The sequence below is a fragment of the Stomoxys calcitrans genome, chromosome 1, assembly GCF_963082655.1.
Source record: "Stomoxys calcitrans chromosome 1, idStoCalc2.1, whole genome shotgun sequence".
Taxonomy (NCBI): domain Eukaryota; kingdom Metazoa; phylum Arthropoda; class Insecta; order Diptera; family Muscidae; genus Stomoxys; species Stomoxys calcitrans.
Window position 1 is genome coordinate 157,732,171 of NC_081552.1, and position 25,601 is coordinate 157,757,771.

General features: G+C 41.0%; 1 protein-coding gene across 1 annotated transcript; it reads left to right on the forward strand.

Moving 5' to 3' along the window:
• The first annotated feature begins 1,943 nt into the window (after window positions 1–1,943).
• On the forward strand, window positions 1,944–21,443 carry LOC106094851 (transmembrane protein 209). Its single transcript, XM_013262090.2, has 9 exons — window positions 1,944–2,084; window positions 2,146–2,450; window positions 2,511–2,618; window positions 2,677–2,914; window positions 2,974–3,122; window positions 9,665–9,792; window positions 9,856–10,087; window positions 20,709–20,806; window positions 20,910–21,443. Exons 1-9 carry the CDS (start codon window positions 2,062–2,064, stop codon window positions 21,267–21,269), a joined length of 1,641 nt encoding a protein of 546 aa, XP_013117544.1. The 5' UTR covers window positions 1,944–2,061; the 3' UTR covers window positions 21,270–21,443.
• The last annotated feature ends 4,158 nt before the right edge of the window (window positions 21,444–25,601 follow it).

Consider the following 25,601-nt stretch of genomic DNA (forward strand, 5'->3'; position numbering starts at 1 on the left):
TCCAGTACGTACAACCGGCTGGCATTGGATTGTTAATTATGATGACTACAATGAGCTGGTGGAGTTCATTATGGCAGCTGCTATCACCTTATTATTGGGTTGCCCAAAAAGTAATTGCGGATTATTCATATAGTCGGCGTTGACAAATTTTTTCACAGCTTGTGACTGTAATTGCATTCTTTCTTCTGTCAGTTATCAGCTGTTACTTTTAGCTTGCTTTAGAAAAAAAGTATATTTGATTAAAGTTCATTCTAAGTTTTATTAAAAATGCAGTTACTTTCTTTTAAAAAAATCCGCAATTACTTTTTGGGCAACCCAGTAGTAGTAATATAGTCGGCGTTGACAAATTTTTTCAACGACTTGTGACTCTGTAATTGCATTCTTTCTTCTGTCAGTTATCAGCTGTTACTTTTAGCTTGCTTTAGCAAAAGGTGCGCGAAATTTTGTTTACATTTGTTTGTTTGGCGCCAATTTTAATATGGGTACCACATGTATTGAAAGAAATTCATTTAACAAACCGAATCAACGCTTGTGATATGCACCTTAAACGCAATGAATTCGATCCGTTTTTAAATCGAATCATAACTGGAGATGAAAAATGGATCGTTTACAACAACGTTAGTCGAAAACGATCATGGTCCAAGCATGGTAACCAGCTCAAACCACTTCAAAGGTTGATATCCACCAAAAGAAGGTTATGCTGTCTGTTTGGTGGGATTGGAAGGGTGTGGTATATTTTGAGCTGCTTCCAAGGAACCAAACCATTAATTCGGATGTTTACTGCCAGAATTGGTCAATCGTAAAGGTGTCATATTCCACCAGGACAACGCTAGACCGCACACATCTTTGGTCACTCGCCAAAAACTGAATGAGCTTGGCTGGGAACTTTTGATGCATCCACCATATAGCCCTGACCTTGCACCATCAGACTACCATTTATTTCGATCTTTGCAGAACTCCTTAAATGGTAAAACTTTCGGCAATGATGAGGCTATAAAATCGCACTTGGTTCAGTTTTTTGCAGATAAAGGCCAGAAGTTCTATGAGCGTGGAATACTAAATTTGCCAGGAAGATGGCAAAAGGTTATCGAACAAAATGGCAATTATATATTTGATTAAAGTTCATTCTAAGCTTTATTAAAAATGCATTTACTTTCTTTTAAAAAATCCGCAATTACTTTTTAGGCAACCCAATACTTTCTCCCAATCGTTTAATATGGACGGGTGTGCGGCAGTTTGTGTTCGTGATAACTCGTTTGATCACGTGAACAGATAAGTTGCAACTGGCTACCCTGGCAGCACATGGAATAATAAAAAAGAAAAAAATACCAATCTTTTCCTACCTTTCTAAACTCCCGGTACGGGAAAGCTGTGATCACCACACGCGCGTCCACAGGCTGCGGAAAGTGGAATGCTCCATATGGAGTAGCTGCAACGGCAGTCGCGGACAATCAGCGGTATCGAGCGGTGAGTCTCAGTAAGAGGCCGGGCAGCACCGGCTCTTGCACAAATCCTGAGTGCCTATGATGCTCGATATGGTAAGGTGAGTTATAGGCACCTTTAAATGGCCAGTGGCATCCTGTTCCCGCGGCGATCGAGCTTGCTCACCTTGACGAGGATCAACAACAACAATCTTATGTTGAACGGTTCAATAACATATATTACTGCGTTAAAATAAATACAATTCTATTCATTTTTGTTCTTGTTGAAAAAATTAAGGCAAACAACCAGTTTATGAACTTTGCGTTTACTTAAAACATAACCCAAACAAAAAATTGTTAGCTGAAGTCTGTTTGGAACGGCAATGATTTTCAAACAAATAAAATTGTGCAATAAGTATGTGAACAAACCATAATTATTTGAACAACCCATGAGCGATAAATTCCACAAATCTCAATAGCGGAGCTCAGTATGGGGTGTGTGGTAACCCTAAATCTATGCTTGAAACAGCTGTAAAATTTATTACAAAAAGGCGCTCGCCGGTTTATGGGAGTTTTAGGCAAAAACGTCAAATTAATTTTAGATTTTTCGGCTATAGCAGTTTTGCTGAATTGAAATACAATGAACTGCATGAATGCCTACTGGTAAGTTAGTAGTTATTTCATTTATGGAGTTTCCAATTAACTTTGACTTGGGTGCGTAAAGTACACCTCTTAAGCAAAATGCTGTTGTGGAGCGTGGATTGGATTTAAGGCTGCAAGCTGCAAAGGCCAAATACTATCTAAAATGGGGCTCCGTTAACGTTATTCTGTTGGCCATATTGCTTTTCGATATTTCAAACAAATGCCCGTATGCTGATTCAAATTGGTATTATGTGGAATATGCTGCAGCGGCGATAGTGGGTCTGAGTGTTCTTGCTTGTTTTGGCAAGTACTTTGTTTATGTTTTCAACACCCAGCCGGTGCAAGGAACGCAGCAACAGAAGAATCTTTTGAGATTTGACGACAATGGTAGGTTGAATAAATATCATTCTACTCTTCAATGAATTTTGAGATCAAACAATTTTTCAGATAATTCTTTTATTGCCAACAACCCTAATAAGAAGAAGCAGGATGGCCAGGATCGTCATGAGGCTCCTAATAGTACTATACTAAGCTGGCATTCTTCGTTCAATGAATGTGTGTACCCAAAAAAAAATCTATTGGTATATATATAAGTAGTTAATTATAATTGCAGCTCGAGGACCAGGCTCAGCCAACTGGAGCTATAGTCGCACTACACCTCCAAGACAAAGCCTGAGCCCACAACAAACACAACATCAAATGCATAATGCTTCCTGGAATTCTTCCATGTACAACAATTCGAATATGAATGCCAGCAATGTGAGTACGAATCTTTCGTTTTCATCGCCATATCAAAAGTACGAAAGAGATGAACTGATTACAGATGAAGTTAGTTTGCAGCGTTACCTGAAGTATGTTTTTTTTTTATATTATCATGCTACGTAAAAGTTTTAAATATTCCTTCCTTCAGAGATGTTTATCGCAAGGAATACAGCATGACGGAAATAGCAGACATCAACCCATCCTTCAATGACGGTTCAATCAATTCATTCTGGAGTTATTGCAACTCGGCAGCAAATCTGTTAAGAACTTCTTTATATCAATTGGCGCCATCTCCAGGTATTTTTTTATATTTATTTTTTTTTTTATATGAACACTTACTCCAGAATTGCAATCTTCCGTTATATAAGGGATACATATTTTTTGGGGGTGTGTTGTCGGTTTCATTTTCAGTTTTACCTTCACCTAATGGTTATGAGTCACAATATTCATACTGGGCATTTCCTTAATGTAGTGTAAGAAACTTTTGGTCGCGAGGACACAAAAATGAAATAAAAGTATCGTTAGCAACATCCTAGTACCAACATTGGCAATCCCATGGCAGCCGGTTCTACGTACCGGATTGACCCGATTGAATCCTTCATCGGCAAGGGCTGCCGCCTCGTTGTACAACGCACTGCTACAACAACAACAACTAATATTGCTACCCGGCAAGGCGTAACTATGAACATCATACAGGCTGGAACTTTGAGCTCCGATCTGTGTGGTGGTCATATGTAGTTATCGGTGTGGTGGTCATATGTACCTTCTCGTGCAATGTGGGTACAACAACAAAAATCAATATTGCCGGTTCTGTGCTGGAAGTGTAACATTCTTGCATTTAAATTGCAACGTTCTCCGAGGCAAGATCGACAAAATTGTAGATTTTATGAGTCGAAAGAACATTTGGATGCAGCGATCCAGGAGACAACGCTCGTGTAGGTGAGCAAGCTCGTTCCGGTCCAAAGGACCGATCGCCGCGGGAATAGGGTGGCCATTGGTTATTTTAGGCGCCAATAACTCGCCTTGTCGTATCGAGCATCATAGGCACTCAGTATTTGCACAATAGCCGGTGCCGCCCGGCCTCTCATCGAGACTCCGCTCTATACCGCTGGATGTTTGCGACTGCCGTTGCAGCTACTCCGTATGGAGCATTCTACTATCCGCAACCTGTGGACGCGCCCTCTAGGTTAGGTTAGGCTAGGTTAGGTTTAAGTGGCAGTCTGCCATCAGACTCACTTAGACGTTTTCGTTCAATGTGATACCACAGGACCAGAAGAAGGAAGATGCCTTATAGTTCCTACCGTTGATCCATGCAGATCGCTTAAAAAAGCCAAATAACTTGCGAATGTTCACATCCGCTTAATCAGACAGGTTCTCAAAAAAATGAGAACCTAAAGTGGAACCCTTTCTAACTGCTAGTGCGGGACACCCATACAGAAGGTGTTCTATAGTCTCGATGTCTCTACAGCTTCTACAAAAGTCGTTGCTGGCAACTTTCAGTCTGTCAGCATGTTTTCTGATTAGACAGTGACCTGTCATGACGGACACAATGACTGAGACGTCTGTTCTAGCCAGTGACGGCAAAGCAGTAGACCTCTTCAAGTCTATATGAGGCCACATAGTTTTGGAATGCTCAAAGCCCCCTCTTTGTGACCATCTATCATTCGTTGCCCTTCGGGCATGGTCCTGAAAACTTAGCTTACATGTCGCTAGAGGTATACCCATAGATTCCAGTGTCCCTGGAATGTGTAAGGTAGTTCCTAGTCTCGCAAGCTCGTCTGCTTTAGAATTCCCTGGCCCGGCACTCAGAAAAGGTGAATTTTGAACTGTTCAGCCATCTCGTTGAGAGATCTGTCGAGGGCGGTTTTTGTGTTCAGAGATACGTTCTCCAGGGATTTAATGGCTGCCTGGCTGTCTGAGCAGATATGACCAGTTCTAGATCTTTAGAGTACACCCCAAAGCCCACCTGGTCGTTTAGTTTGGAACCATCCGTATAGAAGTCTATGTAAGTTTTGTTACCAGGGATATCGTAGCTCCAATCGTTTCTAGCAGGAATAGTGGTACAGTAATTTTTTATCAAAAAGCGGCTCAGTTTGGGGGTAATCCACACTGCCTGAAGCTCCCTTAACCTCACGGCAGTGGTCGCTGCAATTTGGGTAGCCACAATGTCCAGAGGCATAAGATGTAGCATTAAATTCAGTGCATTAGATAGTGTCGTCCTCAGTGCCATCCTTTGGATCCGGTTAAGTATTGAGCAGTATGTGGATTTTGGAAGCGCCGTCCACCAGACCACAACACCATATAGCATAATAGGTCTAACAACTGCAGTATATACCCAAGGCATGATCCGCGGTCTAAATCCCCATCTTTTTCCAATGGCTCTCTTGCAGGTGTATAGGGCAAGAGTGGCCTTTGCTGCCCTTTCCAAAATGTCGGATTTGAAGTTCAATTTCCTGTTCAGCCAAACAACCAGGTATTTTTCGCTTTCTGTGTAAATGGAACATTCTCTCCACCCAAGAGACAGGTTCCACTGTAGGCAACTTGTATCTCCTGCTGAAAAGAACTACTTCTGTCTTGCACGGATTTATACCCAGACCACTTTCGATAACCCACTTTGCTGTTGCACGTAGAGCTTGCTAACCGCAATTGCCACGTCATCAGCATACACGACCACTTTAACGCCTTTTGTAATTCAACCGGTGATACATCATCAGGGTCTGGCAACTTAAATGAGTAGAAACTTCTTATCGCCCAAAGGATTTTCGGCTCAGAAAAAATTTCCCAGGTGGCCTCCGACAAATGCATATCAGTGACAACCTTTTTATGTTCCACGTTTTCCGTTGGAGAATTTCCCGGGAAATGTGTATCAACGAGTAGTTCTAGTGTTTCCTCACTAGACATTGCCCATACTTTGTCTGAATTCTGAATATACCCCACCATAATAGGTCTCGAGGACAGAATCTTTCTTAGCCCAGAGGCCTCAGATGTATCCTCCACGGAGCTGCAAAATTCTACCCAGGATTTGTTCTGAGCCTTTCTCAGCTCGTCCTTATATTTTCTTAGCTCAGCCTTATAGATGTCGCAATCGTGTGGTACTCCTGTGGCTTTTGCTCTGTTGAAGAGTTTTCTGCAGTCCTTCCTTAGACCAATCAGCTCTGGGGTACACCATGGCGGTCGCTGTTTGGCCTTTGGCTTGGTACTAGGGCATGTTGACACAAGTGAGTCATTCAGGGCCTTCATGATCCGCTTGACCATTATGTCTACAATCTCCGTAGTTTCCACTTCCTTTTCTAGTCTATAAGGGATAGTGATGCAGAATTTTTGCCGAAATTTATCCCAATCCGTCTTTCTTCTGTTTAGCCGAGAGACCACTACTCCAGTATTTTCTCCAAGGCTAAAACTAATATTAGGATGTTCAGAGAAGCTGTGGTCATCCAACACTTCCCAGTCCCATATTCTTCCACTTATATCTCCCTATACAAAGGTAATATCTAGTACCTCATGCCTGTTCCTGGTAATAAAGGTCGGTTTATCCCCTTTATTACAAATCGCCAGATTGCAACTTATAATTTATTCAATAAAAAGCTCACCCCTTTCGTTGACATCCGAACTTCGCCATATCTGGTTATGTGCATTAGCTTAACTTACTACAATGAGGCTATTCTTCCCTACAGAAGCAGCTTCAACCAGCGACTTAGGGTTTGAAGGCGGCATCTCTGAATCGTGTGCCATATATAGGGAATCCAACCAGTAGTGAGACTTGTTTATTTCAAGGTTGGCTACTAGGCTTCTAAATCTTCAGTGCTTATTGACGAGAGAAGAAAAACATTTAGACTACCCTCTGCAAGAATACAGATTCGTTAGAACTTGTCATGATGAGCTTCCGTACGCATCCAGGGGCAGGTAAGAAAGCTGTGGAACCACTTTTCCTCGGGAGACTGGGCACTTGCGGCGTGGACGATTTCTCCTTAGATTCTTCACTCACTGCTGCTCACTGCTGCTGTCGAAGTACTTTCTGAGTTCCGTGCTTCCACGCTGGCGCGCACTTTGAGCCCAGTCCAACTTTGTGACCCACCCACATAGGGCTTGTCGGGTCCCGTTTCGATGCCATGCCCTCCTATCTCGATTGTGGCTCGATATCAGTCTCCTGCATCCAATCCGCCGTCGATAGTTCCTCAGGCAAGTTTTCACCAACAACTGCTGAGTCGTCTCCTGATTCCCCAACCCCACCGCTTCTATAGATCTTCAGTTTCAACTTGTTGAATCTGTAGGATACAATCCCTTCAGACTTATTGAGGTCTGCCGGAGACAGCCGGAGTTTAGAACGAATAATGCATGTCTCCGGTCACTATCAGCCTCATCCAATCTACCAATCTTCCAGTCGGTGGTTGAAAGATTGGGATTACATTCCCTTAGTCTTCCAAGTATAGCTTCAGGATCTGGGGGAATCCTTGGTACCCAAGCATGCGCCATTGGTCGATAAGGAATATCTTCCTTCTTGACTAAATCTAGTGCTGCACCTGGCCAGATCTCACCAATCTTTTTTAGCGCACAACGATACATTTCAATTGAGCGTTGAGCGCCGAAGGCAATTAGTCTGTATCGGCCTCGGGAATCTCTCTCTCTATCAGTGAGAGTCTTAGGATCATTCGCACCAAGCCTCTCAATAAATAAAATGATGCGTCTTTTATTCTTCCAACCTCTTAAAGAGCGTGTTGGTTTGGCGGGGAAGGCCGATGGCCTAGGCAAATTATAGGCATGGAAGAAGTAATAGGTTCGGCCTTGTCCTTTAGACTCGAACCAGGTGTCTTCGTCAAAAGCCCCTGCTGACCAGCCGTCTGTCGGCTAGTGGCGCCTGGAGGAGCCGCTCCACCAGTCGAGGTTTCAGTAGCATACAACATGCTACGGCCTGATATCACCACTGCAGCTGTTGGGTTTTTGGAGTCCATTCTAAGTCCACGCTCGGTAGCTAAGCTTCTCGTGACAGCAATGAACACCACATAAATCGTACCTCCATGTTTTAGCCTGTGTGGTGCTCACAGTTATCCGGTGCCGGGACCAGCCGGTCGAATACCCCAAGTGCCGCGCAATTTCCCGGGCAGTGGTACTCGCAGACGAGCGTGAGTAACCCCAGAATCAGCGAGCTGAATCTGGAAATGAACAGGGTAGTCAACAAACATAGGCGGATTTTGTGGCTGGAACAATGTAACTTAGGCACCGATTTAGGCAAGCTGGGGTCAACTGTTAAGTCACTCTCGAACCCCCGTAGACGGGATGACAGGACCTCAGTCACTTTTGGCGGCGTTACCGTGACAGACCCGAAGAGATGCGCCAGGTTCTTCAACCGTCAATTTATTGTGCAACTCGAGAGTGACAGGGCAAGGGAGAGCCATTCGCCGTATCCGTGGTCTCCGAGCCGATGGACAGCCTTCACAATATACCGTGGGCGATGTTACGAATGTCATCTGTGGCGCCAAATCATCCAAGGCATTGGGCCCCGACGGAATCTCTACACTGATGCTGAAGAATCTGGATTTACCTGGAGTAGAGTACTTTACTACTGTCCTCAACCTGTCTTTGAACACCCTTACAGTTCCCGATGTTTGGAAAATGGGCAGAGTGATCCCGCTACTGATGCCTGGAACAGACCCGAGTTTGGGGGAGTCGTTCAACCCGATCTCCCTTCTCTCTCCAGTAGCAAAGATGCTTGAGGCATTACTCCTTCCAAACCTCGTAGGAAAATTTCCAATCGAGCATCATTATGTATTTCGAAGACTGCATAGCACAACAACTGCTTTGCATGCCATATCCGCACATATTTGCTGTGGCTTCAATCAGCTCAGGCCATGTGATAAGACGGTCCTTATTGACCACGTTCAAAGCAAATTGGGCGGTCTGTGGTAAGTTATGCAGCGCCAGTGTGGTCTCGTTAGCGTTGTGACACGCAGTGGAACAATATTCAGATCTGTCAGAATGCCGCCATCCGAACTGCGACGGGCTGTCTCCTCAGTTCTCATGTGGACCACCTCCATCAGGAGTCAAAGATCCTACCAGTGCAAAGACATAACTACACGCTGTCTAAGCAATACCTTTTGGGCTGTTATCCCAGAGACCATTAAAATCATCATCTTGTGCTTAGATATCCACCGCCCAGAAGCCTTAAGGTAGATCTACATGATCTAGAGCGTGAGGTTCTGCGCTACACGAGAGAAAATTTAAATCAAGCGGCATATGAAGCGGGTCTAGATAACTTTCATATAGACAGGGTAGCAGATGCGGTAAATAGCTACCGTGTGAATGTAATCCTTGGAGAACGACCGCCTCCTGTTTCACCTCTCTGGCAAACCAGAGCTTTTCTGGCTCAATAACGATCCGGCAGATGCAGCCGCATCAACTCCCACACAGCAAGGATTGATGACGAATTGTAAGATGTATGTCTCTATTGTGACCAGAGACCATACGATACACTTCACCTTTTTAACTGCCCAGCCAGACCCACTCGAATCAGACCCAGATCCCTCTGGGCGAAAATTCACTTCTAAGAATTTTGAATTTTTTTTTTTTTGATTTTGTTGAGCTATAAAAAGTTGTCAACTTTCGACAAGCCAAATTTCCCCTTAAACATGACCTTACATGACGGGAACATTTTTTAACTAGTTTCATTCGTCTGCTTTACGCCAATCCAAATTAAAGACAACTCTGTTTTTGGGTATTTTTCTACCCATTCGTCATTAATGAGTTAATGCCACTATTATTCAGATCTTAGTTTTTATATAGAAAATTAAGAATTGGAGTACAGACACCGATGTACATATTGACTGCATATTGTTCTGTTGCAGCTCCCACAACACAAAATAAACAGAGCTCTAAAGAGGAAGGGGGCCTAAATATCGTCGATAGTAACTCGGAAGTCATCAAAAGAATCTCTTCAGAGAAACTAGCTCAATATGTTGGGAATTTGCGAACGGTAAGTAGTAGTCTTCAATTAAATCACACTATTTTTTAATCAACAATTTTACTTCTGTTGTAGTGGATTTCGTTTACCATTTTGCAGCGCCTAACAAAGGAAATGGAACATGTTGACTCTTCATTTAAACAACGCGGATTTCATGATATGCAAATTGGCAGCATTGGCTTGGAGAGGTTAAAGAAAACCGTAGGAAACCAACAATTTGTATCACAACATGTGCCAATGCTGCCCATGATAGTGCCATTTTTGGAGATGTCAAGCAATCAAGAATATTTGGTGAAGCGTATAAAAGGTAAGCGAAGTCCATGACTTTCAACATTCTTATCTTGAATAGGCAGTATCGCTAATTTAGCCACTGGTCGACGCGAGGTTCCATTCGAAGTTTTTACCAAGACAACTCGCACAACACCATCATTCCCAGCTACAGTGTCCACTATTCGACCCATTTACCATTTCAGGGGTGGAATGTTTTCGTCTTTCAAAAGCACCATTGCTCCAAAAGAAATTTTGTTTTTCGATGATTTCCACTTCGATCGTTGTTGCAATAGAGTTAGGTAAGAATTGCTCCATTTTTTCCAAAAAATTTGTTGCATATGACAAACTTTTTGCCATCTGTTTAAAATATGTATGTTTAGGTCTGTAATATCTGGTTCCGGGAAGCTCGTTAGCGGTCCACCAACTAAAAAATGGCCTGGAGTCAGCACCTCCTAGTCATTAAATCCTCCGTAATCGAATATAAAGGGCGAGAGTTAAGAATAGCAGATATTTAGCATACCAAAGTTCGCAATTCATCGATAGTTAAAATACATGGGCCACAGATCTATAAAAGTGGTACTTGGCCGACTTAACTACGGCTTCCCAAAGGCCACCGAAGTGCGGCGATCGGGGTGGAATGAATTTCCAAATTATTCCATCTTCCGTGCATTGATTGTGGATTTTTTGAAATTGGGTTTTGTCAAAAAATAGCTGCCTTAATTCAGCCAACTCATTTTTGGCCCCAACAAAATTTGTGGCGTTATCGGACCAAATGGTTGTAGGCTTACCACGAATTGAAATAAACCTCTTTAGTGATGAAAGGAAAGATGACGTCGACAGGTCTGAAACCAATTACAGATGTGTTGCTTTTGTTGTGAAGCGCACATAGATGCACACACATAGCACTTTGTTGGTTGCCGATTTCTTACCTCCGATTTGTATCTGAATGGCTCACAAAAATCAAGCCCAGTTGTGTGAAACGCTCGTGATGGCTGAACACGGTCTTCGGGTATGCTGCCCATGATATGCTCGGCAATTGTTGGCTTTAGTCGGAAACATCTGACACATTTGTTAATTGTTGAGCTTACTGTTTTTCTGCCTCCAATTGGCCAATATATCTGTCGGATGCTTGCGAGTAAACATTGCGGTCCGGCATATAACATTTTGTTATGGTAGTACATTATTAAAGACGAAGTTATAGGATGAGATTTTGGTAATATGATGGCATTTTGGGCCTCGAACGACAACAATGAGTTTTGCAAACGGCCACCGACTCGGCGGTATGCATCCAAAAAAGGCGAAAGCGAATATAATTTGCTGGTTGTTGGTACATTTTCATTTTGCTGTAAAGATTTATATTCCAAGGAAAAGTGCATAAGTTGTATATTTTGTAGCAAAAGTTGTGTTCCCATCTTGATTTCAATTTTGGTAAAATCACCACAACATTTTTCTCCCTTTAAATAGTTCAAAAATCGGTAAATATATGCAAAAGTGCGCTGAATTTTGTAAAAAGAGTTGTGATATTTACAATCAAGAGACAAATCTTGATTGGACGAAATTATAAGAGCAACTCGGCGGCGCTCTGGCAATTTTTGTACAAAATTCGATGGTTTTGGCCAAGCTTCCTGATTTTTGTATAAAAAATTAGGTCCTTCCTTCCAGAGACTACATCTAAGAAGGTCTACTGGGGTGGCTCCTCTCGATAAAATGTCGTCAGGGTTATTAGGCGTTGGAATATGATGCCAAAACATATGTTCCGTTAATTATACCCTCCACCATAAGATGGGGGGTATACTAATTCGTCATTCTGTTTGTAACTACTCGAAATATTCGTCTGAGACCCCATAAAGTATATATATTCTTGATCGTCGTGACATTTTATGTCGATCTAGCCATGTCCGTCCGTCTGTCCGTCCGTCCGTCCGTCTGTCTGTCGGTTGGTATTGTAAATGGACCATATCGGTCCATGTTTTGATATAGCTGCCATATAAACCGATCTTGGGTCTTGACTTCTTGAGCCTCTAGAGTGCGCAATTCTTATCCGATTGAAATGAAATTTTGCACGACGTGTTTTGTTATTATATATAACAACTGTGCCAAGTATGGTTTAAATCGGTCCATAACCTGATATAGCTGCCATATAAACCGATCTTGGGTCTTGATTTCTTGAGTCTCTAGAGTGCGTAATTCTTATCCGATTGGGATAAAATTTTACACGACGTGTTTTGTTATGATACATAGCAACTGTGCCAAGTATGGCTGAAATCGGTCCATAACCTGATATAGCTGTCATATAAACAGATCTGGGGATTTGACTTCTTGAGCTTCTAGAGGGCGCAATTCCTATCCGATTTGGCTGAAATTTTGCATGACGTATTTTATTTTTACTTTCAACAATTGTGTCAAATAAGGTTCAAATCGGTTCATAACCTGATATAGCTGCCATATAAACCGATCTGGGATCTTGACTTCTTGACCCCTAGAAGTCGCAATTATTATCCGATATGCCTGAAATTTTGTACGACGGATCCTCTCATGACCATCAACAAACGTGTTTATTATGGTCTGAATCGGTCTATAGCCCGATACAGATCCCATATAAATCGTTCACTCTATTTTATGTCGAGAGCCCCAATGGGCGCAATTCTTATACGAATTGGCTGAAATTTTACACAGGTCTCCAACATATAATTTAATTGTGGTCCGAACCGGACCATATCTTGATATCGTTTTAATCGCAGAGCAACTCTTTTCTTATATCCTTTTTTGCCTAACAAGAGGTGCCGGGAAAAGAACTCGACAAATGCGATCCATGGTGGAGGGTATATAAGATTCGGCCCGGCCGAACTTAGCACGCTTTTACTTGTTTTTGTATACGACTTACTCTGTTGGCGACGAAAATGTTATAATTTGATGATTCCTCTTGAAGCCACGACAAAACGACCATAGAGTCCGACCAACAGTGGTGTTCTATGTGCTTTCCAAGTGTATTTGAAATTGATTCAAGCAGATCTGCAAGAAGCGCTGCTGCCGACAACTCAAGCTTTGGTACTGTTAGAACCTTTAAGGGTGCCGCTCGAGATTTGGAGCACAGTAGATTTACTTTTACCTCCCCTTGTGCCTCTGATCATATGTACACACATGTCCCGTATGCAGAGAGGCTGGCGTCGCAAAATGCGTGTATTTGGACTGTCGAGCCTGGAATTGAAACAAGTCTTGGGAATACATATTTATCAACAAAAGAAAAGGATGATATATAATGCTGCCAAACCGAATGTAAAATCTGCGGCAAGCTTTCGTCCCACTCGAGTTTGGTTTCCCTAGACTTTGCATAAAAATCTTTGCTTTAGTGATTACAGGGCCAACTAAACCAAGGGGGTCATATAAACGGGCGATGGTAGACAAAACAGTTCTTTTTGTTATTGGTTTAGAGTCCAAAATGATCGACAGTGTAAAGATGAAGTTGTCAGATTTTGGATCCCACATTAAACCTAAAGTTTTGCTTATATCGGTGCCATCTTAGAACTCCAAAAACGTTTCTCGATCAGCGAATGGTACTCCATCCAAAACAAACATATCGTTGCTACACCATTTTCTTATATCAAAATTACCACGACTTAAAAGCTCTGTCACCTGCTTTCTGATTTCGATCACTTCTTCGATCGAATCACCGCCAGATATCAAATCAACGACGTAAAAGTCGCGCCTTATTATGTCTGCGCCGATTGGAAGGGAGCTTTCTTCGTGCATAAAGAGCTGGTGCATTGCTCGTATTGCAAGGAATGCTGCAGGCTTTGTACCATATGTTACGGTGTTTAGTTTATACATGCGTATATCTTTCTGAGGGCTCTTTCGCCACAAAATACACTGCAGAAAGCCGTCTGGGTGGGACACACGAACGCACCGATACATTTTTTATGCGCGCAGTGGTGGGGGAGAAAGTATCCTTGGCTGTGGCTGTCTATTGATTTTTTTTTTCTAGATTCATAAATCTATTAAAAGCGCGGTTATGAGATTCGCCAAGATTAGAAATATTTTCCTTTTTAGGTAAGGCGACGGAGTATAAACCAGAGTCAAGCCTCGTAGTATACTGTTTGAAATGATTTTCGCAAAAGTTATCTTCGTCTGATCGTCTTGAGCTGTCTTCGAAGTTATGTTTTACTTCCCAAAAACTTTTCACCAAATCCACCAGAGATTCTTTATTTGAATCAGAATTAGACTTGCATGCAATTGCCAATGAACATGACTTCGATAGGGTAGAGCCTCCCCCCCGATACCACCCAACCTTGAGTTGAGTTTTTTGCAAAATTGGAGAATTGTATCCGGATCTTTTTTGGCCCACGCTCATCAATTCAAAGAATAGGCCAGCCCCGATTAAAATGTCAATTCTTCCACGTTTATAGAAATCTGGGTCTGCCAATTTGACGTTGGCGGGAATATTAAAGTTATTCAAATTGATATTCGAATTGGGCTGATATTCTGTTATCGCAGGAATGACCACTGCAACAAACGAAGTGGAATATTCATTATGGCAAGATTTTATAACAAGCTCGGTTGATTTGTCTGCTACCAACTACCTTCCCCAATTCCTGATATTATAATCTGGGACGAATTTACTTTGAGCTGTGCTTGAGTAGCAAAACGAGTTATGGCGAAATTAAGCTGAGGCCCTGAATCTAAATTTGCCCGACAGGAAATGAAAGCACCAAATTTATTTCTCACTAAAACAATAGCAGTGGCCAACAACACTTCACTGCCTGCTAAAGAGGCAGAGCTGGGGTCGTTTCAGAACTATTGGGTTGCCCAAAAAGTAATTGCGGAATTTTCATATAGTCGGCGTTGACAAATTTTTTCACAGCTTGTGACTCTGTAATTGCATTCTTTCTTCTGTCAGTTATCAGCTGTTACTTTAAGCTTGCTTTAGAATAAAATTTAAAAAAAGTATATTTGATTAAAGTTCATTCTAAGTGTCATTAAAAATGCATTTACTTTCTTTTAAAAAAATCCGCAATTACTTTTTGGGCAACCAATATTATCCGTATGTAGCAACGAATTGTGTTTCATGGAGCAATGACGACAGGTTCCTGATTTACATTTCGATAATCGATGACCTTTCCTCAGACAATTAAGGCAAAGGTCCAACTTTATAACGCAAAGATGGCGAAAGATTTAAAAAACGAGTACAGCTTGTAATAAAATGGTCTTTACCATCGCAAAAGATGCAAAAATGGCACGCAGTGCCAGAAGCAACAAGGGAATTTCGTCCAATATTATTTGTTTTATTATTTACCGCTTGGTTGGGTACCTTTTGTGTAACCGTATGCTCAAGGTTTTCTAACATTCTGCATCTTCGTTCGATGAAGTTAGTCATCGAAGACCATGACGGCAGTTGATCGTTCTGGAGTCACTCATCCCATTTAGCCTGTGTTGACGTATCCAGCTTCGACGTAACCAAGCAAACCAAAAGACCATCAGCAATTTCTTCCTTTTTACACAAGAGTCCTTATATGAGCGTTGAGCCTGTCGCATAATTGACGCAAACTTGTAGCAGAACCTTTGACAACAGGGTTGAGTCCAAATATTTCCTTGATGTGAGTCTGGAAATTCAAAAGTTTATTATCAAATCTGTTTTTTAATAATTTGATCGCCTCATCATAGCTTGCGTCAGATGGTTCCAACGATGAGATGGTATCTAGAGCAGGTCCAATTAAACTATCTCGATGGTGGTGAAATTTCTCCAATTTGCTGACTTCCATGTCGTTAGCAACAACTGTAGAAAACATTGCAAAAAAATCAGGCCAGTCTGAGTAAGAACCGCTGAACTGAGGTATTTTTAGTTCTGGCAATCTGCTCCTCCGTACACTTACAGATTCGTCAATAGCAAATTGACGAAATGTCGAAGATGATGTCATAGGACGAGTGTTAGGGCTTGCATTTAACTCACGCTTGAGTTTTGCCTTTATATCGAAAAACGATGTAAGAAAATCACAACGAAGAGTTTGGTCCTTATCAGATCCACTAATTTCTTCCAACAGCGATAAGGACTTATCGAAATGCGAATTCAAATTTTCGACATAGTCCAAGCGAACGGCGAGAGCGGTGTCATCCAACTTGTTCAACTCATCATCAACTCTTCGTCAGACGAACGTTGATGTCTGTTAATTGCTTACCAATAGATTTAACTCTATTCATGCACTGGGTAATCTCGGATGATCCCTCGGCGGATTCTTTGGTTGATGGCGATGTGTTGTCTGGCATGATTATATAAGTGTCAATGGCTAAGTGAATAAGCGATAGGGCTGCAATTTGCTATCACTGCTCTAAAATCCGAATTGAAATTAGAGCCAGCAATAATCCAAAATTAGACGTGCGATCCAATAAAATCAATGAATTATATCCGAATTGATATTAATTCTCGAAATGTTGATTTAAAGCTGGATCACGTCGGGGTCACCAATGTTAGAGCCTGTAAGCTTTTTGACAGGCTAGTGCAAAAAATAAAATATAAAAGACTTCAAATTGTTGCGATCGAAATCGATTGATTTATTTGAGTTCTGCTTAGCAGCTGAACAAAATTTAAAAATCCATTTCTTCTGGGCATGCAAAAAATATGCAAACAAATTTTCATATATATTTTAAGGTAGACCGCTAGGTTTTTATGGCCCTTAATGATGTTAATATGTACGTTTCCAAACTCCAGACGCATAGATAAAACATACACAGATCGACGTACATATAAACACACAGCAAACCATACACAGATCGAGATACATAAAAATGCTCAGCTAGCCAGACACAGATCGATGTACATATCAATGCATGGTAAGTCATACAAACGTGGGCGAGTGGTTGGTGACGATTAAAATGCAGTCGCTGCTTAAATCTATGCAGTTGGGTTTGCTGCTGGTATTTCTTGCTACTACTGGTGGTTCTACTATTGTACTTTGACTGGCACAGTGGCCTCTCTGAACAGCAACTTTTGACAATTGATGCCGGTAATAGTGTTTTGGCAGTAATTGTGAATTACCAGGAATAAACATTTTATTTTGATTTTAAAGTACTGTTGGACTATCTTTCTATTTATTTACGTGTAAAATATCATTTTATTTCGCCGTTTGTTGCTCTTCTCAATGGTTTTGTTTAGCTGCTCCAAACGCAATATTTTTCCAACACTTAAGAGCTCGCCTATTAAATTTAACTCCAAATTATTTTGCAATACATCTGCGGCGGTCTGTATAATGGGAATACGTTGACGCTCCTGGCAGTAGACGACAGTCAGTGATTCCTTTTTTATACCCTCCACCATAGGATGAGGGGTATACTAATTTCGTCATTCTGTTTGTAACTACTCGAAATATTCGTCTGAGACCCCATAAAGTACATATATTCTTGATCTTCGCGACATTTTATGTCGATCTAGCCATGTCCGTCCGTCCGTCTGTCTGTCGAAAGCACGCTAACTTCCGACGGAGTAAAGCTAGCCGCTTGAAATTTTGCACAAATACTTTTTATTAGTGTAGGTCGGTTGGTATTGTAAATGGGCCATATCGGTCCATGTTTTGGTATAGCTGCCATATAAACCGATCTTGGGTCTTGACTTCTTGAGCCTCTATCGCAATTATTATCTGATTTGCCTTAAATTTTGTACGACGGATCCTCATGACCATCAACATACGTGTTTATTATGGTCTGAATCGGTCTATAGCCTGATACAGCTCCCATATAAATCGATCTCTCTATTTAACTTCTTGAGCCCCCAAAGGGTGCAATTCTTATTCGAATTGGCTGACATTTTACGCAGGTGTCCAACATATAATTTAATTGTGGTCCAAACCGGACCATATCGTGATATCGTTCTAATAGCAGAGCAAATCTTTTCTTATATCCTTTTTTGCCTGAGAAGAGATGCCGGCAAAAGAAATCGACAAATACTTTTTATATTAAAACAAGTAAAAGCGTGCTAAGTTCGGCCGGGTCGAATCTTATATACCCTCCACCATGGATCGCATTTGTCGAGTTCTTTTCCCGGCATCTCTTCTTAGGCAAAAACAAGTAAAAGCGTGCTAAGTTCGGCCGGGCCGAATCTTATATACCCTCCACCATGGATCGCATTTGTCGAGTTCTTTTCCCGGCATCTCTTCTTAGATAAAAAAGGATATAAGAAAAGAAGTCAAGAAGTCAAGATCCCAGATCGGTTTATATGGCAGCTATATCAGGTTATGAACCGATTTGAACCTTATTTGACACAGTTTTTGAAAGTACAAATAAAATACGTCATGCAAAATTTCAGCCAAATCGGATAGGAATTGCGCCCTCTAGAAGCTCAAGAAATCAAATCCCCAGATCTGTTTATATGACAGCTATATCAGGTTATGAACCGATTTCAACCATACTTGGCACACTTATTGGGTATCATAACAAAACACGTCGTGTGAAATTTCATTCCATTCGGATATCCATTCGGCATCGTGCAAAAATTCATTCAAATCGGATAAGAATTGTGCCCTATAGAGGCTCAAGAAGTCAAGACCCAAGATCGGTTTATATGGCAGCTATATCAGGTTATGGACCGATTTGAACCATACTTGGCACAGTTGTTGGATATCATATCAAAACACGTCGTGCAAAATTTCATTCCAATCGGATAAGAATTGCGCGTGCTAGAGGCTCAAGAAGTCAAGGCCCAAGATCGGTTTATATGGCAGCTATATCAGGTTATGGACCGATTTAAACCATACTTGGCACACTTATTGGGTATCATAACAAAACACGTCGTGTGAAATTTCATTCCATTCGGATAAGAATTGCGCCCTCTAGAGGCTCAAGAAGTCAAGACCCAAGATCGGTTTATATGGCAGCTATATCAGGTTATGAACCGATTTGAACCATACTTGGCACAGTTGTTGGATATCATATCAAAACACGTCGTGCAAAATTTCATTCCAATCGGATAAGAATTGCGCGTGCTAGAGGCTCAAGAAGTCAAGGCCCAAGATCGGTTTATATGGCAGCTATATCAAAACATGGACCGATATGGCCCATTTACAATACCAACCGACCTACACTAATAGGAAGTATTTGTGTAAAATTTCAAGCGGCTAGCTCTACTCCTTCGGAAGTTAGCGTGCTTTCGACAGACAGACGGACGGACGGACGGACAGACGGACGGACATGGATAGATCGACATAAAATGTCACGACGATCAAGAATATATATACTTTATGGGGTCTCAGACGAATATTTCGAGTAGTTACAAACAGAATGACGAAATTAGTATACCCCCCATCTTATGGTGGAGGGTATAAAAATGCAAATTTTGCCCATGAACAGGGGCAAACTTCTCACATATCAATGAGTGCAGTCCGATTCCAGATTAAGCTCAATGATAAGGAGCCTTCTTTTTATAGCCGAGTCCGAACGGCGTGCCGCAATGCGACACCTCTTTGGAGAGAATTTTTACATGGCATAGTACCTCACAAATGTTGTCAACATTAGGAGGGGAAAACCACCGCTGAAAATTTTTTTCTGATGGTCTCGCCAGGATTCGAACCCAAGCATTCAGCGTCATTGGCGGACATGCTAACCTCTGCGCTACGGTGGCCTCCACCACCTCGAATATATATATTAACCACATTTCGTCATAGTACGATGAAAAATCCATTTATGGACACAAAGCAGCTATCCCCACCATATTCAGAAAGGCTTTGTAAGGGTCGAACACAACTCTTTGTACCAAATTCAAATGCATCTTTTATGGGCCTAAGAACTTAAATCGGAAGATCGGTATATGTATATGACAGCTATATCCTAATATAGACCAATCTGAACCATATAGGGCTCGCCAGGATTCGAACCCAGGCGTTTAGCGTCATAAGCGGACATGCTAACCTCTGCGCTACGGTGGCCGAAACAATCGGTAGGACAACGAAAATCCGTAGCCTATATGGAGATCCAGATGTGCGAAGGCGATGGTATTACTGAAAGGAAGTAAGAAAGAGGTCGGTATAGCTTTCGGTATCATAATGGAACGCATATGAGACGTTGAAGCATTTCCTATGCAATTGCTCGGCTTTCGCGGCTAACAGTCACCGGCACTTAGGTGAGGACACATTATCAGACATAAACTAACAAAGGGGTGAGGTATGGAAAACAATTTGGGATGTTCTGTGAATTAACGGTTTATGCCCATATTCACAAAACTTACAGAAGCATTAAAGTAGGCTTTTTGACAAATTTCCTTTATAGAACTGTCAAATCAACCAAGTATAAAGCTGTTTTAAGTTTTGTGAAAACGGGTGTTAAAATTATCTTTATTTACCTTTTATGATGCACTATGTACATAAGGGCGGGTCGATAATTTTCTTTTTACTCGTATAGCGAAATCGTAAACTACATGAAATTCTAAGAAACTCCTTCGAAGAAACCATGGTATCTAAAATAAAATCAAAATCAGCGCCTATCGGCTTGGAAATGTATATGCCCGTCTTTGCAAAAAATAAATGCAAGAAATAATAGCTTTTTCCAAGTCGAGAGGCGTGGAATAGGATTTTATTTTAGATACCTGCTGTACGATTTTTAACCTTTTTTTTCATCCATACAAATCAACCAGCCCTAATGCACACATTCATGGTTATTTCTATCCTTTTCTATCGTTACAGATTTAGCTAAAGGTTCGTGTATTGCCGACTACCGTTGGAATTCTGGCTCCGAATACCATGGCCTTAAATGGGACGAACACTTGCCCACTGATTCAGCGGTATATATGCAAATGCTATTGATATTATGAAAAATCTTTTGTGTTAATAATATGTGCATATATTCAATTTCTTTTGCTTGTCTCTTTTATTTTTCCTGTGCAGATTCTTTTCCATTTGTTCTGTGTTTACTTAGATACTCAACTCATGCCGTTGCCTCAGGGCGGTGGTCGTCCTTTTTATAGTCGCTACGTTATCATTGGCGAGGACAAGCGCTCTGCCAAAGATACTGTGGCTTTGGTGCAAAATAAGGCACGATGCGCCATACTATGCTCCAATCCTTTGAAGCCAAAATTCAATTTTATTAGCGATGGTGAAATACACAATTGTGCCTATGACCGCAATAATCTTCTCTATGTTATCATACAATTTCTGATTTATATGCGTTCGCATCAGGAGAGTTGTTTGGAGGGCGTTAATCTCGGCAAGAGTGGTATTAACATAATGTGTGTCATAGAAGACTAACGTGATGATGTTGGGTTGGTTTTAACCTTAGCATAGCTGTAGTATTCATTTTCATTTTTTATGACACTGTTTTTTTTTTTTTTTGATCGCATTCATTATATTTTGTATATTAAATCATCAACATTATCTTAATATCAATAATAAATTTTGTAAAATTAAAAGTTGGCTGTCCAATGCTGCTTGTTTTTTTTAACAGCTGGGCTTTGGTAAGTTTTGGGGATTATTTGGTATCAAAGTTTGAACATTTGAAAATATTCAAAATCGTTTATACTTAATAGGAAATTAGTGACACAGCGTTATTTCGCCTAAATCGAATGCAATTTCTCCTAAAACTGCCAATGTGGTTGTTTTTGTACAAATAAGGTAACTCTCTTTTCCTAGGTTAATTTGATCATTTTTCGCAAGGAGGGTTACTACCAACTTAATAAAACTTCTCACTTATGCTTTTTCATGGACATTGATAGTGGCCACTTTAAATAGCCTACAACGGATCCTCTTAATAGGTATTTTAAACCGTCTGCTATGCAGACGATGTTATAATACCTCTAAGTGGTACGAGAATCAACTATGCAGGAGGGCCGATAAAGTCTTGAAAATGGTATACTACTGGTATGGGAAATGGTATCTTTTGTCTGCTTGATTCTGTTGAGTGTCAAGATACAGGAATTCTGCGACTAAGATGGGATGCGTCCACAGGGATCTGGGTCTAAGTCGAGTGGGTCTGGCTGGGCAGTTGAGCAGGTGACGTGTATCGTGTGTTCCCTGGTTACAATCGGGAATCCTTGCTCTATAGGAGTCGAGGCATCTGCATCTGCCGGAACGTAATTGAGCCAGAACTACTATGGTTTGCTGGGGGAAGTCAATTTCTTTAGGTGCAATGGGAGGCGGTCGTTCTCCAAGTACTACATTTACCCGGTAGCTATTTACGGCATCTGCTACCGTGTCTGCATGAATGTTGTTTAGGCCTGCTTGAAATGCCGCTTTCTGAGAGGTTCTCTCTTGTAGCGCTGAACCTCACGCTCTAGATCATGTAGATCTACCTTAAGGCTTCTGGGCGGTGGATATATATCCACAAGATGATGATTTGGATGGTCTCTGCCATAACAGCCCAAAATGTATTGCTTAGACAGCATGTAGTTATGTCTTTGCACTGGTAGGATCTTTGTCTCCTAATGGAGGTTACCACCTGAGAACTGAGCAGACAGCCCGTGGCAGTTCGGAGACCGGCATTCTGACAGATGGTAATATTATTCGACTGCGTGTCACAAAGCTGACGGTTTGTTTTTTGTTTGCACCCCAAGTGCTGCCGGCAAGTGACTTAAGGACCTTGTTACAATCAGCTCAGTATTCACCTCACGCGTATTTGTAGTGAACAATGTGGCTGAAGATTTGGTAGCAGATATCTTGCAGCGAAATATGAGGCAAGTTCGTTGAGGTAGTCTTAAACTGAGGGGAAATCATCAATTTTACAAAATACGGAGAATATGCATAAAAACCTTCCTAACTTTTAGCGGAAAAGTATCGGTGGAAGAAATTGGCACATGGCAAAGATGTAATTGCCTATCAGTCGTTGCCAATCGGAGAACTTTCTAAAGAAGCACAGGAGTCTCTTAACAAATTCTACAAAATATAGATAACAGAATACGTTTAAAGCATCACGGGTGGTGCAAAATGAGGACCAGTACAACATTTTGGCGGCATCTTCCGATCCACTTTTTTTTTTCAAAGCGGCATGTGAAGTCCCGAAAAAAATATAGTTTAGAAGTGATTAGTCTTTAGACATAGATTCTGATAAAATTTAACGAAAGTTAAACATTTTTTTTTGTAATTTTATTTTTATTATTTTTTAGTTAATAATTTGAAAACATTAATGCATTAAAAAGGGGGATTTTTAAAATAACCTTTTTCACACTTTCATTTAATAGCCTGAACAGTTATCTTTCATATGCCGTTTAAATCATTCAGTTATCTTAATTGGTTCAACAGATATGATTTTTGCCACGAAGAAACGCAAATTGCGCCACTGTGCAACGTTTTATCATATTCCCCACATGCCCGACATATGCTATCTCTTGCCGCACCGATTTTACATAAATAAGCTCGTGGTCCTATGTGTCCCGTTATGATACTGAAAGCTATGCTGACCTCCTTCAGTAATAGCCACGTCTTCTCACGATCCGGATTTCCTCTTAGGATTTTCGCCGTTTCGCTGTTCCACGGTGATACATGCGCGATCGTCGACCACGCCCTTAACTCGCCCCGAAAGGCTTCGGGTTAACTAAATTTATTGACGGCAGTCTTCTGGCCTTCACCGGCATTATGGCCCGGCACCCAAACGATCGGGATGTGCCATTATCTGAAAAGGCGTTAATCTCCTTTTTACACTTCAAGACTGTTCGTGTCCTTACCGTCCTGGTTGTTATTGCCCTTATGGCAATTTTAATATCCGTTAAGATGTTCACACTCAACGTCCTCGCGTTAGCACCACACCACCTCACGCATTCCGTGATCGCCCGGATTTCCGCCTGCAGGATCGTTACATGGTCAGGCTGTCTAAAACAGATCTCAGTCCCTAGGTTCTCAATGTAGACCCCCAGGCCCACTCTGTCCTCTAGCTGTGATCCATCAGTACAACATGATCTTCCATCGACTAACTCATGGATAAGAACTATATTTTGTAACTCCGTTATTTGTAGTTTGCCTATAAAATATTGCAATTGAAACATAGTTTAAGTCAACTTAAACTTTGATGGCATTACTGATAGTTAGTCCTCCATAAGGAAATACACATTTGCCACACATCCGACGAAGGTCATATATTGTTACCAATAGTGGGTGATATTAACAGCAATGCACAAACATTCATTCTCCTTGGACTAATTTATGAGTTTGGCTAACTTGTATTCATGGACGTAGTTGCTCTGCTAGAGAGGTAGGATAGATTTTTGTTAACAAAATATTGTACTAATGAACTGTGTATATGAGGCGGTATTTAGTATAGTCGTTGAAAGCATAAACGCGTTTGACATAAAAAATTTCAATCAACTACTACACATAATTTAGTGAATTTGGAATATCTTTGCGAGAGACAAATCTGTTTTACTAGGGAAGTACAATCTTTTAAGTAACTGAGCAACATTTCTTTCCACCGCTTAAAGTTAGTCGTGAATTTGACACGTTTTGATGTTAAAGTCACATCGGTCATGGAGAACTTTTATGAACTTCGCCTGATGGCTTTTTTAACGCCAAAATTCAAAACCTTTTGAAACAAATTGCTTCGTTTGCAACAAAGGGCGATTTCTTACACGAAAAGATGTTTCTTGTGGTTTGTTTATTTCTTATGTAGCATACAACGCTAGGTCTAGTAAACCCCAAGATGGTCTGAAATGTTTGAGCTGAAATCAGCAGCACGCAGCTAGCTTCCGGCTTCTGTCTCGTCGGCAATGGGGAGGTTCTTTAAGGCTGAAAACTCAAACTATGGGATGTCTACACTATATTATTTTAAAAGTGTGCGTGCGAATGATAGAAGAGAGGGAGAGAGAAATAGAGAGAGGAAAGTAAAAAAAAAGGGGGAATTTTCAAGAGAGGGTTTTGTCTACCACCGATGCAGAGATGTTCACATCGTAATACGCCCGCCCATCCATGACCAGGACTAAAACCCAAAGTTATATCATATTTATCCATTGGTCCCACTGTACCTACCCTTCAAATGTTTGTAGCCCCGGAATCACAAAACGGAAATTTAGCTAATATTCATTATGTTGTTTATTAAACAAAATCCAAAATAAACCATTAAAATTCTAGAAAAAGCTAACTTGAACTTTCACATAACCTTAATCCTAAACAGCATTAATAAATTCATTAAAACAATTTCCAGATAATTAACGTTCATTGTGGCCTAGACCAAATCTAATTCAAGTAACAATAATTATTTAGATAGCAACTAGTCCAATAATAATTTAGGCAACAATGATTCTAAAAAAAACAACTATCCCTTTACTTTAAAAACAGGAAACAAAACTAAAAGGCTAACAGCCTAGCTAAATGATAAATAAACCTAACCGGTGTATGTGCAATTTCAAAGAAAAAAAAAAGCTGAAAGAAATATATCCCATTCGGATATCATGGGGTTAATTTAAATCAAATGTGCATGCAAAATTTAAATATAAAAGAAAATGTAAAAGAAAAGTTAATGGCAAAAACTTTAATTAAGAATGAAAATCCATTTAAAATTTCATTCTGGTTCGGGGATATGAACCTGCGACCCACTGTGCCGTGGTGGATTACATTCGAAATGCATTGGATGTATGTATGTAGCTTTAATCAGAATTA